We start from the raw sequence: 16,566 nt of genomic DNA, 5'->3' as shown, positions 1-16,566 counted from the left end.
CTTCTGTTAGTGAGCCTTTAAAATCAGAGGTTGATGGAATAGGTGAATTTGCAGGGAGGTATTGTTGAAAACTGCTCTTCTGTTGTCCGTTTTAATAGGAATTTGTACTTGAATCCTCATGTCTTGGCACAGCAATTCCTCAACACAATATTGCCTGCCTTCATAAGTAGGAAAGTTAACAGTTGTTTGACACTTTATGAAATGACAGAGAACACGGTTGTGACATTAGTTTCATCTCAAGTTCAAACTACAATTTTATTACAAATCATATGCTTAGGGTGTGTGGGAGGAAAAAAATAAATATCTCACTCCTACACTTTGATGCCAATGGAGTTGAATGATTCTGTTTGTCAGCTGAGTTTTTAGCTTGGCTGTGTGCATTTGATTATGATGTGTTTATTTCTGCAAAGAAATGTCATCTTAACCGGTGGATAAAATGGCTTAGAGAAAGATGGTGTTGTCTGCTGCCTTGGAGACGGAAAACATTGCTGAAGCAGGGAAAACATATTTCCATCTGATTTAAAAAGGAAACTTGTCTTCATCAAGTGTTTTCTTGTGTCTAATTAAGATATTCATGGTCTCTTTTGCTGATGTTGTGTACAAGTTGTAGTTTTACATAAACGACTGATTTATTTGTGCTGTTCAGTTGAGGGAAAGCAATTTAGTTGGTCCTTACTGCTAAAGTAGGTCTTGAATGTTGAGCACCATATAATTGTTTCTGGTGGTAGTTTAAAAGTTTAAGGTAGTTTAAAACCTAATTCTACTCTTTGGACTTTAAGCCTCATTTGCCGATTTCCTCAGAAAATATATGGACATTACCTGTTATCAGCTTGACTGAAAAAGAATTATGTTATTTTAAGCATTAATTGAAAATAGAAATATGCTAATTTGATGTTTATGTTTTAGAAGTTATCCCCTTAAGCTTACCTCTGTACAATGTAATTGAAAACTGTTAAGATAACATCAGTAGAATTAAATAATATCTTAACTGGAGAAAAGTTAATGTTTCTCAAATGAAACATTCATTACAAAGCTATCATTTGTTTCTAAATGGTCATCTTTCTGCTTTTATAATTTAAATATTTTATTTATTTTTCAAGGAAAAATCTGTTCTGGAAGAAATTGATGTGATTGTAAGCAGCCTGCTAGATATTCTTTTAAGGACAATACTAGAGATCACCAGCCGACCACAACCATCAGGCTCTGCAATGCGCCTTCAGTTTCAAGATGTGACTGTGAGTTTCTTGCAGTAAAATACCACACAGTTGTCACTGGTTGAACTGGTTGAAGTACTGGATTTATGAAAGTTTAGTATTTATGTCACAATGGTAATATTTTGCGTATAAAATGGAGAATGAGGAAAACAAAGAAAACTCTTTATATTTTATTCATTTTCAGTGGAAGTGATATTTTTAATTATATTTATCTATATATTTTGACATTAAAAGAAGTTACTTTTGAGGTTGTTTGAGAGAATTAACTATTTCACTGTGCTTCATTTGTTGACATTTTTAATAGCTTTCTAAGTCTCACTAGATTTGATTTCCTGGAAGTAGAAAAGTATCAACTAATAACAGTTTACTTCCTAAAACGCATACATTTTTATAGATGATGATTCAGCCCTAAAAATGCTTCTAAAATATGTGGTGCTAGCCTGTACAAATCCAGGTTTATTAATTGAAAGTCATTTTGTTGTTTTCTGGGCTGAGCATTTGAGCTGCATTTCTGTCACCTAAAGTAGAGCATGAGAAGATGGATTTAGAAGATTAACAAATGATATTTTGGTTAATATGACATAACAAGCCATACAGATTAGAAGGTTGAAAATGAGGCATTTAAACAAAAGCTAATAATGAGTACTGATGAAAGAAAACAAAAGTATTAATTTACTTTGCTTTCGGTAAGTTTCCCAATTTACTTTTGAAAGGCAAATCAGAGCTGCTGTGTCAGGGGGTATGATCCTAGTATGAGTTGAGGGTTTAACATTTTGTGAATGGAACATACTAGGCCTTGGGATTTGCCTTCTCATTATACGTATAATTAATTGCCTGATTTTACATTATAGCATTTTTGTTAAGAAATACACAGTTGCTTTTCAAACTAGAATCTCTTCTGAGATCAGACATTTCAGACAGCATTTAATATCTATGAAAGAAAGGTGTTGTTGCCTTTTCAGTTTTTGTTTATTTCACTTTTCTGACAAAGAATAAACATTACTTGAAGTGTTTATGGAGCTGACCGAGTTCTGTAACAGGATAACACTATGCTTTCATCACTGTGATTCAGTAGGACGGCATCTGAGAGGTTGTTTTTTTTCCCCTGTAAATTACAAATGTATTATGTGGAAGCATCTTTTTTATCTTATGTTTTGTTTTGTTTTACTCTCTCATTGACTTTCCTTGTACATTATCTTGCTTTAAAGCCAAGCTTGATTCCACCTTGCAAAATCATTAAGGCTAAATCAATATTATATCTTCATTTATATCCATAGGTTTTATTACTCACACTGAACAATCCTTATAGCTTAATAAAATAAAATAAAAAAATAAATAGCCTCCAGATCAGGCTCTGAGCAACCTGATCTAGCTGCGAATGTCCCTGTACATTGCAGGAGATGATGAATGACCTTTAAGGGTCCCTTCCAACTCAAAAGATTCTGTGATTCCCTATCAGACCATTACTAGAAATCTCAGCCGAAGGAGCGATTGTAGAATTAAACTCCTAGTGCAACAAAGTCCTGAGTTTATTGGTTTGTTCTGATACATCCACTTGCTTTCAGGTTAAGTTTTTGTAAAACTTGATGACAGCCTAATACTTTCACAGTATCAAAAACTTAGATTGAAACTACTTTCAAGTTCCAAATTTTTCTTTTTCTCCACAATAAAAGCCATGTCACGGTTACCGTAGGCATCTGAAAGAATACTTAATGTGGAAGTGACTCACAGCACAGCATAAGGCAATTATATGCATTTATGTAGAAACACCATGCAGTATGGGTTTATGGCAACACTCTGAGCCAAATTCTTGGAACTGTTTGTAGAGCAAGTATGATGAAGTACAGGAGTACTGCAGTAGAGTCTGTTCCAGTATGCTATCATTATTTCAAGCTGCACATTTTATAAATAGTCTTTGAGAGATGTATTATGTCAATACATGGGATAAAACTCTATCAGACTGTTTTCATCAGATGTAGTCTGGACACCTTAAGGGTTCTACCAAAGTATATTGGCTATGTGGTTTGGCTTGACTTGGGACACTGGAATCTGATCCTCGTGGTTATTATCAAGGTAGTATTGTGTGTAAAGTTTGCTTCTGTGCATAGCTGATAGGTGGCATGGCTAGTTATTCTGTGACTAGCCTTCTAAGAAATTTTAACAAAATATGTTTTCATGTTGAGTTCAACAAATGCAGATGAACATTCATTATTATTTTAAAAACTCACTGCCTGTATAACTACCTAAGTTTGAATCAAAAGCTCAAATACAGAAGTTAGCAATTAGCTGAAGCTGGTTAGATAAGCTTTTTAAAGCTTATCTGTCAACTGTGATAATACAGCTTTTTATAGTAGACTGATTTTTCGTACACTAAGTCAAAGTAAATGTGGGAACACAGAAGGTGACTAGAAAAGATTGCTTAAATTACCTAAGCAAGAAGGGAAGTGTTTGGAAGATTCATAATCAAATTTTGTCACTCGAGCTGGCAGTCAGGTAAGATTACACCCATACTTTGCTTATTCTGGCTAATTAACCAAATCTTCATTGGCCCAGGTTTTGTAACTGAAATGAAAGTCTCCAAAAATGTTGCCTATTTAGCTGAATGTAATTTATATTACATGGCATGATAAAATCATATTGAGACTAGATACAATTAAATTGCTACTACAGAAAAATAATGATAAAAGACCAAGTCTTCTTGATCTCTGAAAGGAATCTGATAGGAAACAAATTAAAGGTTAACTTAGTAGACTTTGGATATTTTTTTCAGAAAGCTGCGTTTACTGTGAACAATGGTTTTACAAAAAGCTCATTAATTTGGAAGCATTATTTCCATGTAGAATCTTACTATGAGCAAGGTATAATTATTATTTTACCACCAGGTTTTGTGGTAGAGCAAGCACATCACAATCCCCCAGGTAAATCAGGAATAATCCTAGATGATCTGTAGAGGTTCCTTCCAACCCCTACAATTCTGTGTTTCTATGATAATCACAAGTGTATTAGCCATTCAATTGTAAGTGCCAGATTAGCCATTTCTTTGAAGATATATTCCTTTATTTTATCTTACATTATGTTTTCAGTGAAAGATGGTGAAAAAAAGATGCTGTTAAATTTCACTTGAAAAGCCAGTGAAAGGCAGCATTTTAAAATAATGAAATTATACTTGTTCTTCCTGTCCTGGTGGATAGGGGCTTGAAATGTATTTAAAATTTTTGAACAAGCATACATGATATCGGAATAACTCTTTCCAGCATTGAGGTGTGGTCCAGACCTTTCAGTCTTTCCTGTCCTCATCTGCTCTGCAGTTGGACCATATTGATACCATTCACTGTCTCTTCCCGGTCCAAAAGAGAAGAAGCAGATGGCAAAGAGAGGGGGAACCTATTTCTTCCCGTAACACCTTACTTATTTGATTGTTCACTGGAGAAACTCAGAGCAATTCTGTACTTTTTTATTCCTTCATCTCGTGCTGTTGAGGGGACATCCAGGATGTGCATCTGTACAGGCAGGGAGAAATCCATGGAACAGCCCACAAGTTCCTTGGCTATATCCTGAAGAATACCTTTCCCTTGAGACATGCTATAGAGTGAATCCAGAAGTCAGCACAGTGGGAGCGAGTCTTGCTACCCAGTGATTAAGCTGGTTTTCATGAGAAATTCCATAGCAAGTCCAAGAAAACTTTTTATCAAAAGTATTTTCAATTTTTTTCCAGTCCTATTACTGAGTTTTCTTTTGAACAAATACGATAATCTTGAAAAATTCCCAGCTTTTTCTTTCTTAAAGGGCAATGGGACTCTTCCCAGAATTGCTGCAGAATATTTATATTTTCTTTCAGAACTGAGTTGATTAAGAGGTTGTATTAATCTCTTTAAAAATAAATACAAAAGAAACAAATGGCAAATCAAACTTACTGCTTTAGTCTTCTGAAACTATTTCAAATAGATTTTGCTGAGCGAGTGAAATGCTTTGGGGAGAAATAAATTCTTTCAATGGGAAGGATGTTCTTAGCTAAATTAATGTATTTTCATTAAATATGGAAGACTGTTTTCTAATTGTATCATTAATTTCCTACATATTTTTAAATTAATTTAAATGCTCGTAATGTGACAGTTTAAGCACAAGTACAGAAGACCTCATAATCTATAATGTTTCTCTTCATGGCTTATCTAAACAGGGGGAGTTTGTCTCCTGTTTGCTGTCACTTTTGCGACAAATGACCGATAGACATTATCAACAGCTTCTTGATAGCTTCAATACAAAGGAGGACCTGAGGGTAAGTAACAGACACGTTTTTCTACTTGTTCAGGTCTCTATTAAATCTAATAGTTTCTCTAATTAGATTCTCTTTTAGACTTCTCTCTTTCAGATACTTATGTGCTTTGATGAAACATATTTAAATGCAATCTGCTTTATAGATTAGCTAACTATTACCCAGATTTCTGTATGTACTGAAGTCAACTCTTGTTACGAGGCTGAGACTATTGCTTCTGCGGTGACAGATGATAGAATAGAGATGGGAGGACTTTATCATTGTTTTAAAGCAGAAAACTTAACCTCAGATCTTGTTTATAGATGATGGCAGTCTAATGTTACGCAGCTCTGCTTGATTCTTTCTGATATTCAGTTATTTGTTTGTCTTATTTTATTTGTTTACTTATTCATTTAGTTATATATGGCAATGGCAAACACAAAGCTTGAGAAGTGCACATTCAAATACCTCTGTTTTTCTTAACTGGGTAGCACATCCAGTGGCATATGTTCTCCCTGTTTGACTATAGATGAGAGTAGCTGCAGAACTTTTTCAGGGTAGCGTGTACCAATTTTATTGATGGACTTAGTGGGTTCATGGAGATAAAGTATTTTTAATTCCTTTTTGGAAGGAGGATGGATTAAAGAGGAAAAAGAAAGATGAAAAAAAGACCAGGTTATAGACCATATATATATGCATATATATTTATATATATATATGCATAAAGACTTAATATCAAGGCTTCCACTCTGCTAAACCTTGAGAAACTAGTACAGAACCACATTTGGTCTCTGTAATGAATCTTATTCAGGCAATGACATCATAGTATGGTAATATAGTTTCAGGTGTTACTTTTGAAGTTAGGATTTGTAAACTCAGGTATTACTCTGAAATGGAAAGCCTAGTCATGATGCTATTCCAGATTTTATTAAACTGCTGATATCTGCTTAGAGCTGTTCTGAAGAGTGCATTCATTAGTGCCTTTTCTTTGTGGTAGCATGATCGTAATATGTTTGAAAGATAGAAAACAAATACTGCGGAGAAAGTTATTTCTATCATGAGGAGAAATCACTACCACAGAATCATGGAATGGCTTAGGTTGGAAGCAGCCTTAATGATCATTGAGCTCCAACCCCTCTGCCATGGACAGGGTTGCCTCCCATTCAGTAGATCAGGCTGCCTAGGGCCCTATCCAGCCTGACCTTGGCCCTCCAGGCATGGGGCATCCACAGCTTCTCTGGGCAACCTGTTTCAGTGCCTCACCACCCTATGAGTGAATAATTTTTTCCTAACTTCCAACCTAAATTTCTTCCTCTATTAGTTTAAAGCTATTCTCTATTCTCCTATTACAACAACAACAAAACTCCTACCTAGAAATTAAACTGGGGGGACATTTTTATACTATTACCACTGTAATAGTAAAATGACCATCTGTTTTCATACAGCAGAGGTAATTACCTAATCCTGAGGTAATTATCAATATCTGTTGTAAAACCTAGGCATTTTTTTAACTGAAAATATTTTCCCTACTGTTGGAATTCTTAGTTGATATATATTCTTTGGTTTAGATTTTTATATTTGCTGGATATTTCAGATTTGATTCCTATGTTTGGTATGTCTGTGAAGTAAATTGTTGAGTTTATTCAAACTTCTGTGATTCTCTAAGATGAAAATCTCTAAAATTATTGCTTGAATGGTGTTTGATTTGATGCACATTCATCTAAATTCATCTGCATTCACTACACATACATATGCTATTATTATATGAAGACATATGGAAAGTAGCTATAGCTAGTGTCATCAGCTGTCAAAATAGGTTGTAAGAGTTTGAATCCAGAGTTTATTATTCCCATTCCGATCTCATCAAATCAGCATCAACTCCACCAGTGATTAAGTGGCAGTATGTTTGATCATAATTAATGCAGTACTTCTCTTCTGAATCTTTAACAAATACAAAAAATAGATTTTTTCGTTAACTTGAAAATATCAAAAATCATTGAAATGTGACTAACAGGAAGAGGGAAAGATGAGAGCTAATGTGTTCCTCTGACACTGCAGTTAATCATGAAGTGACTGTGTATTTCTTAGGCTATCTTAAACAATCTTGCCAATTCCTTCTGTACTTTGCTCGGTTTGTGAAATGTGGAACTTCTTTTGTATTTTGTACTGCTTTAAGGCTTGCTCTTTAGGAACTGACATCAATATAAGTAAAATAAGATAAAGACTGCAAATATTTGTGATGAAGCATTTTTATTGGAGGTGGTTTTAGAGACTGAAATAGTAATCATAGTTATTATTTTTTTAGCTAGTACATATTTTTGGATTTAAGCTTCAGTGGTAGCTAACATCAACTTGTTGCATTTTTGAATCCTCTTATTGCACCATAATCAGTTATGTCAAATTGGATTGGGTCTTCTCAAAGCTACACTGAAAATTACAGATAAAATACAGACTTTGCAAGTGACTTACCTGAGTGTAACCCAGGTCTTTGAAAGGCTATCTGCTATGCTTTTATTCCTTTGATTACTTCTGTTTATAGGCATCCCTCTATTCTGAATGATTGGGCACTGATTTTATAAGATATTTCTTCTTTCCTTGACTAATTCTCAAAGAAACTATATCTAGTGCTTGTATGTATGCATGTTTTCACAGCATTTGTGCTATTATTCAAAAATTATCTCTATCAAACAGCTTCTCCAAGCAAAATTTCACTTACATAACTACTTGTGAAAAAAAAAAAGAAGGTTGTTGTTTATCCTATTGAAGCACGTCTTCAGTTCTTTTTGATAACCATCTATATCAAAAGTATTACAGGCCATTTCTAGTTTGTTCATCACAATATAGCAAAATGGAGTTTAAAGGAATTACATCAATTTAAAAATGACACATCTGCACATTTTTTATGATACACATCTGAGTGATGCTTTAAATAAGTGGTGGTTTATTGAAAGATTTTTTTCTATTTTTGAAATATATTTAGTTTAAGTAATTAACACAATGACTATTTTTGTTTTAGTCACTTCTTCAAGGACAGTCAGTTATTTTCCACAGAAAGCAAATGATGGAAAAAGCATTTTATATATTTAAAAACACGCAAATAAAGTAAGAAAGAGATGTCAGGAGATTCATGGCTGAGTGGCAGCACCAGAGACTATACTTCATTCTATTTTTGAAACATCTAATTTAATAAGGCAGTGATTTTAAATAATTCCTTTTGTTTATATTTCAGTATTATTTTAGAGGTATGCTCATTTTGCTTACCACAAAATATCATCATCTCCTTGTAAATATATTTTATAGCAATTTACATAACAGAGGCTCCTTTGTAGGCGGATCTTTGTTGCCACAAAAATGCTCAGATCTTGTTTATGATAGAAGTTAACAGAGAAAATTATAAATAGGAAGAGAGAAGTAGGAAAGTGAATGAGGAAAATAGTATATGTTAGCATAATGCAGCTTTGACCACAGCAAAATGGCTTTGGATAATACGAATGGTATTTCAGTTAAATGGTTAAAACCTGTCAGAAGGCCTAAACTTTATCCACTGCTAGACCTAGGTGCCCACTAGATAACGTATCAGAATAGATATATAAGAGAGATCTAACGGAGGAAAGAATAATTCTTCATGGGAGTGTGTGTGAACTTTAACAGCACTCTGTTCCCTTTCTTCCAGCAAAAAGAGCCCAAGCAGGGTAAGAGAGATGCCAAAGCCTAGTACCAAGTGCAGTTTATTACACGATTCTCTAATGTCTGCTGAGACAACGGCCATGTGGGGTTGGCTAGCATGGGGAATGTGTCTGGTGGAGAAGCACAGTACTAGCCACCATTCTGCTGCTATGCAAATATATCCACTCACATATGCATGCACACACTGTGGGACTTCTAAAAGTATGAGTGCTGGAGCAGACAGATAGCTCTAAAACAAATATTTGAGTGGCTTCTGATATAGGTAGAGGCAGTGCAGGAAAGATCTGGGAAAAGAGTTGGCCTTTAGATGGATATGTTTTCCTGGCAGAGACAACTGTCAAACCATCATCCTTGCAGGCACCTTGGCACTCTGCAAAACATCTCAGGATGCTGTACAAAGACCTGATAAGAAGTAAATCTGACAAGAGTCAATCTGCCTGAGAGTAGGAAAGAAATTCAGAGGGATCTGAGCAAGCTCAATCACTGAACTGAGGCCACTGTGATGAAGTGCCAGGTGCTGCACTTTGGCTACAACAATCCCACGTGATGCTACAGGCCTGGGGCAGAGTGACTAGCTGACTGTGTTGAGGAAATGGACCTGGGGGTATTTGTTGACACTTGGAAGAACATGAACAGTGTGCCCAGCTTGCCAAGAAGGCTGATGTCATCCTGGCTTGTATGTAAAAGAATGCAGTCAGCAGAAGCAGAAAGGTGATTGTCCTCTTGTACTCAACTCTGGTGAGGCCACACTTCAAGTACTGTGTTCAGTGTGGGTCTCTCACTACAAGAAAGACATTGAGGCCCTGGAGAAGGGCAGTGAAGCTGTTGAGGGGTCTGGAACACAAGTCTTAAGAGGAGCAGCTGAGGGAGCTGGGATTGTTCAGTCTGGAGAAGAGGAGGCTCAGGGGAGACCTTATTGCTCCCTACAACTGCCTGAGAGGAGGTTGTGTTGAGGTGGGGGTTGGCCTCTTTTTCCACATAACTAGCAATAGAACTAGAGGGAATGGCCTCGAGTTGTAACAGAGGAGGTTTAGATTGGACATGAAAACTTTTTCCCTCAGAGAGTGGTCAGGCACTGGAATGGCCTGCCCATGGATGTGGTGGAGTCACCGTCTCTGGAGGTGTTCAAGAAACATTTTAAATGTAGTACTACAGGACATGATTTAATTGGGAAATATTGATATTAGGTAAATGGTTGGACTAGATGATCTTAGAGGTCGATTCCAACCTTGGTGATTCCATGATTCTTTGGTTTCTCAACAGCAACCCTTTAGTCTCTTCAGGTTGGCAGCCATTCAGTAGCTTGGTAACAGCAGCAATGTGTATTGTGTCTGGACAGTAGACAGTATGGAAGAATGGGGGAATTACTATGAGGTGACAAACAGCAGCATTTGGGACACTGCCATATTGTTGAGATAACGGCACAGAACTGCAGGAGTTACTGCTCAGGGAATGGAGGTAAACCTTAAAGGAAAAAAGGATATGATAAAGTATTGAAATTTAATAAGGTGGAAAACTATATTTAGGCAGTCTGGGAAAAATCAGTTTCTCATGGAGCGACTTTTTTAACTTTAAAACTGGTCACCTGTATTCAAACACTGAATTATCTGCACTGAATTGCATTTATACTCTCTAATACAGAGAAATTTTTGGCAACTTACTCAGAAAACAGGTTGTCTCTTTTATGTAATCTTCTCTGGTGGGTGGGTGCTGGGATCTCAGCTGCCTTTCCCAGCGCCTGCATTCATCCCCCTTTACAGTGATTTTCTAATGAAAGACATCTGTTGTGCAATATCCGTCTACTCTTTGGTAAATGTACTTGAGAATATATTTTGGTGTTCAGAATTATTTGATGCCCTCTGGTTGTGTCTTCATCTCATCCCTGTTTCAAGCTCAGTCTTTCCAAGGTATGTTAGCAGAATCAATACAAAACACTTCAAGGTCAGAAAAGACCAGTTCTGTTAGGTGAATTATATCACCTGCTTCATTCTCCTCATGATGTCAGAAGCTCCATTTTACTTACTAAAAAAAACGTATTCAATATTATACAAATCAAGATCAACCATTAGAAATATGGCTCTATTTATAGTTGTATTTATCAAAGGAAAATCTGAAAAACCTTGTTCTGTGAAGAATAGTTAAATTTTGTTGTTTATTAGTGAGTTAAATGACATAGGAGATGAAAACACTAAGGTTGTAAACAGTGCTTTCCAAATTCAGAGTAGCTCACATGATTCAATATTTTTATAGATAGAACAAAAGAGACAGAGAGGTTAAGTGACCTGTATAAAGACAGGCAGCTGCAATAACAGTTCAACGGTCTGGATGCAGCTGTTGGCTTACCAGTATTTGTAAACCCACTGATACAATTGTCCTTATATTCTCTTTCTTTCCAACCAAATAATGCCACTTTTAGAATAAGTCTCAAATGTGCTGAAAACCTGACAATTAAGGAGGTATTCAGAATTCTGTGGTGTTTGTAAAGTGCTTTTTTGATTTGCATATTGTTCTTGGGATCACATTTGTGGAAGTGTATAGGTGGAAACCAAATTCATCTTTGACATTTATCATATGTATTGCTGTCAGTCAAGTAGCAGATTAAATTATTGTCCTCTTCTTAAGAAAAAATGAATCCAATTGCTATTTGGAGCAAAAAAAATTTCTGGAGTAGATCTGTGCTGGAAATAACTGTTCAGGGTTTCAGGTTCATATTTCTTTTCTGCTATTACTGTAATAAAAAAAATACTCTTTTGATATTTTTTTTAATCTCTCACTAAATATTTCTAAAGCTCACTGCTCTTCATAAAGCAACAAAACCATAAGACTACTTCTTTTCTTTCTACAGGATTTCCTGCTGCAGATTTTCACTGTATTTCGGATACTAATACGACCGGAGATGTTTCCCAAAGACTGGACAGTGATGCGTTTGGTTGCAAACAAGTAAGACATTATATAAAAGTGTGTGAAGATCATAATGTAAATAAATGCAGTTACATTATGTATGTAATAAAATAAGCAAAATATGGCCTATCATGCTGGCTTGAATTTTTCATTTCTGAGTTTAAGTTTTTAAATCTCTACTTAATTTACATTAAAAAAAACCATAATAATCATATACTCTGTACCTGTTTTTCTTCTGAATTTCAGTAAGCACACATAACTGGAAACTCAGATATGCTTTTATAGATTGAAGATGCTGAGCATTATGAGCTTTGTTTTCCACATAGCAAATGACAGATCTCAAAAAGAAGTTCATTTCAAATCTGATTGTTGAAATGCTGAGTTAGTTGATATCTGTTTGCTATCCAGAATAAACTGTCTGCTATAACATCGTTAACAATGTTTCTGCATATTTAGAATTTGTCAGAAAACTCAAGTCACATATCAGGAATTAGAGTACAGCATAGGGAACAGTAGCATGGGGCTCTAAGAATTGCCTAGTGATAGTATGAGATATTGAGATGACTTTTGAGGCATTCTTTCTTTGCTCTGGATTTATTTTTACAGAAGCAAAACTTCTAAGAAGTCATTACAGTAGGTCTAAAACTACTGAGTTTTATTTCATCAATGTCACCAGCTATCCTTTTGTGTAGGCTTAAGTTTTGAGCAGATAAGCCAGCTGACTAGTGAACAGAATTATCTAACCATTAGAGTCAGCAGAAGAGGGCAGTTTTATTGAGCAGAGGAATCCAGACTTTAGGATTTACGTGAACAACAATGCCTGTTGAGTTGGTTTTTAGTCTGCATTGCACCTACCAGAACCTAAAGGAATTCTAATTAATTGTGCTATACAAACAACTAGTAATAATATAATGGTTGCAGTTAAACCTGGCAAAATTATGATCCTGATGAATGTTGTGTGTGTGTTGACATAAAAATATCATGGTATTTGTTTGAATTTTATCGTGACTTGATAAAATAACTTTCTTGCTTGTTCTTATTAAATAATTCAGTAATACTAATCTTACCAAATTTGAATTCCAGTAAAAAATGATAATAATCAGAGAATGGATATGATGCATCTGGTAATCATGCTAAAGTTATAAATTAAGATATACAGGAGCGAGGGAAAAAAAACAAGCATAGGTATTCTTAGACTAAGCATACAGTCTAAGATGTTACATATTCCAGAAACAGCTGGCTTGGCAGATGGCTTTGCAACAGCTGACATGTACAAAACTAAGATTTAGGAATGACCTTGACGCGTGTGTCTTGGACTGGTAGACTTCAGATATGCTAAAGATGTTGTCAAGTTCTGCAAAAGAATGTGCTTGCATTTGTATCTTGGTTAGCATCAAACATCTTTTTTTAATCCCCCTGTGTTGGTTTTGACCATTTGTGGTCAAACTGTGACTCAAATATGTAGTTCTGTCAGGCACAGAAGACAGATGGAATTTGGCAAACTGACCCCATTCATGTGCAATTGCATAAACCTTACAATGTAAGCACGTCTTCACCAATTCAGCATTTAATAATTTTCTTTCCTAGGTGTGTGCTCTTTGTGGAAGAAATTATGCTTTGCATTGTGGAAGAGAGGGTTAGCTGGATGTTTAGAGTATTAAAAAGTGTGTGTGTGCAAGTTGAAGAATCATCATTTTTTGTGGAATGGGGATATCTAAATGGGAATTACTTCGTTTCAGTTGTTTCCCCACTGCCATTTTGGAGGCTGCCTTCCTTCAACCTTCCTGAACAGGTGAAAAGCAAAGAGCCATAAAGATGACAACTTTGCTGAGCTTTTCCCAACCCAAAGATTGTTAGAGGAAAGGGAAGATCCCAGAGGCAGGATGAGGATTTATGAGAGAAATGCACTTGAGCTGCTCTCCTCTAACTTCACTTGCAGAGCCAGAACACTTCCAGTGATCTGAGCCACTTTGCAACTGAATGCAAAACTTGTACTTCATGAGTATAAGGAAAAGGTGTAGCCCATCCTTTTAAGAGCATAATCAAGTAATTCATTACAATTTTGGATGTTTTCTAACTCCTTCTTCCCAGCAATAAAATTGCTGTTGTGCTTCCTGTGTCAGACAGCCGTCTTCTCAGCTGCCTGGGCTCCAGCCTGAGAAGCAGGCTCCGTTGTGAAGGCAGTGCACATTTTGGGAGCTTTCCCCTGGCCCTACAGTTGTATTACTGGCAGCACTGCCTTTTCTCCCCACTCCCCAGAGTCATATAAAAATTCAATCTGTCTGGTATTTACAGAAAGAGAGATTTAGCCTGTCCGAGCCTAGGAAAGAAATGAGTCCTAGAAATGATATAATTGGGTAATAAGCCTTTCCTGAGGGGGGAAAAAGTTTTCAGTGGTTCTCTTATTTATATATGCAGAACTTCATTTACCTGAAAGATTTTTCAATTTAAATGCCACCAGAGTCTTTCAATATATAATAATTATATATAAAAATATTGCTGCTCCCTTGCTTCTAGAATCTTTTATTGCTTGTCGCAGTATTTTCATTAATTATGTAGCATCTGATACTTGGATGCTATCTGTGATAAAACAGAAGAGAAAGTGCTGTGAGCTCAAGAAGACAAATTTGGATCTATCCAAAAATTAGGATACTTTATGATGATGCACTGCTCATGGTCTGTAATTCTGAATGTCTGAATACCCATAATGAAAAAAACATTAATGACTAGCATTTGAAAATCACCATGTGACTTCTGAAATTTGAGAAACAAAGTAACATTTAAAAAGGCAGACATAGCAGTAAATCAGAGAAATGGTTCTTTTTTTTTGAGTCATGTTCTGTGGGGGAAGGAGAAATATATGCAGCAAATCTTTAATGTTTATTAGCTTCTACTAGTTGAGCAAAGAGACAGAAATTAAGTCTGTTTAAAACAGATAACCATGCACCATCCCTGTTGAGCTAATCAGGATACAGTCAGCAAAGCAAAATGATTATTTATGGTTATGTAATATTTTTAAAAGGGATCTTTGTGCTGACTGACTAATTGTTCTTAAGACATTTTAAATCAAATGCCATCTTCATTTCTTTCATTATGGAATAGAGCCAGTCTACGTAATCTAGGCAGAAAGGCTAGACTGAAATTGAAGCTTCTGTATAATGCCTTCATGATGTCTCTCTCCAATGGACATAACAGTGTAATGGTCACTCCTTTAGTTTTCCCTTAGTATATGAGAAGAATCACTTGTCAAATGCTTACTTGCCTGGCATCTTTTGAGAGCACTGAACACTCAGCTGAACGCCAGTTATGCCATGTTTCATTAACAATTGGGAAGGCCAGCAGAAAGAAAAGTGAGGCTCCTATGACTTGCTGAGCAAGTTTGATATTTGTAACATACCACGCCTACATATTATATAAGTAGGAATTAATTTTTCAGTTCCATTGCTATGCAAGTTTTCAGTTTAAAGATTTCTGTATGATTAACTAATACACTTAGAGCATTTTGCTGAATTGTAGATGCTAGATTGCCCAATTCTCAGTTCAAATTCTATGAGCATACAAAATGAATGTATGAATATGATTATGGAAAAATCATTGATCTGTAGAGTAAGATTTACTGTAATGTAGTTTTCTGTAATAAAATTACAAATGTATCTGCTGGCGGTTCAGCACATTGAGTTTAAATAGAAAACCCTTTTGGTTATCTAATTCAATGACAACTGGAAGACGTTACTATTGTTATTTAAAAATACTCAAAGAGAATGCACAGTAAAGGAAGACAACAAATTAACATTAGTTTCATCATTATGGCTGCTTTGAAGAATCCTATTAGCTCCCATGGTGTGGGAGTCTGAGACTCAGACACCGAACAAAAATTCTTCCTTTGATGTAATACACAGTGTTGCTAACAGTGTTCATGTTTGTATGTAATACAAATTACTGCTTACAACTGAACCTGTAAAAATGCTTCTGCACTGTTCAGTCTATTGCAGAGTGCACATACGTGTACAAGAACAAGTAAATTTATATAGATGCAATGGAAGTTGTATACACGTGTGAATTTATGTTCATATTGTTTATTTATGAAATACATAAGATAATTTCTTCTTTTTGGGCATCTTTGTGCTTTGAAAGATTTTATTCTGCAACAACAAAGGATAAAATGAGATGCCTGTGTTCTATATTTGCCCCATACCAGAATGGAAAAAAAAAAAACACTTTTGTTTTCTACAGTTGTCTGTGCAAGCAAATTCAAGGTGTCAGAGCGCAGTCCAAACAGCAAACTAGTTGCTGAACTTCTAGCAACTGCTGTGGATTATTGAAAAAATCTTACTGTAGAAATAATTTGATGGAGAAGCCACTCTATCAGAAGTGTCCTGACCAGACCTGGGGTTAGCATTCTGTGTGTGAGCCCTGAATAATGTAATAGCTATAAGGAGATGTTTTTCTCATGTAAAACAGTAGGTCTGAACAAATCTGTGGCAGGAAGAAAGGAAAGTTTGTCTCAAGCTC

The 16,566-nt window shown here is 35.6% G+C and overlaps 1 protein-coding gene across 1 annotated transcript in view; it reads left to right on the top strand.

The window, feature by feature from the left end:
- DOCK4 (dedicator of cytokinesis 4) overlaps positions 1-16,566 on the top strand; it is a 238,559-nt gene that overhangs the window by 171,328 nt on the left and 50,665 nt on the right. The window contains exons 25-27 of the mRNA XM_065743464.1: positions 1,101-1,235; positions 5,392-5,490; positions 11,999-12,093. Coding sequence (XP_065599536.1) covers positions 1,101-1,235; positions 5,392-5,490; positions 11,999-12,093 — 329 coding nt within the window. The remainder of the gene's footprint in view (positions 1-1,100; positions 1,236-5,391; positions 5,491-11,998; positions 12,094-16,566) is intronic.

Source organism: Cyrtonyx montezumae, unplaced genomic scaffold, assembly GCF_038088225.1.
Source record: "Cyrtonyx montezumae isolate F1298 unplaced genomic scaffold, pur_monq_1.0 scaffold_3, whole genome shotgun sequence".
NCBI classification, from domain to species: domain Eukaryota; kingdom Metazoa; phylum Chordata; class Aves; order Galliformes; family Odontophoridae; genus Cyrtonyx; species Cyrtonyx montezumae.
The sequence above is the reverse complement of the archived record's forward strand: the minus strand, read 5'-3'. Positions and strand labels throughout refer to the sequence as shown.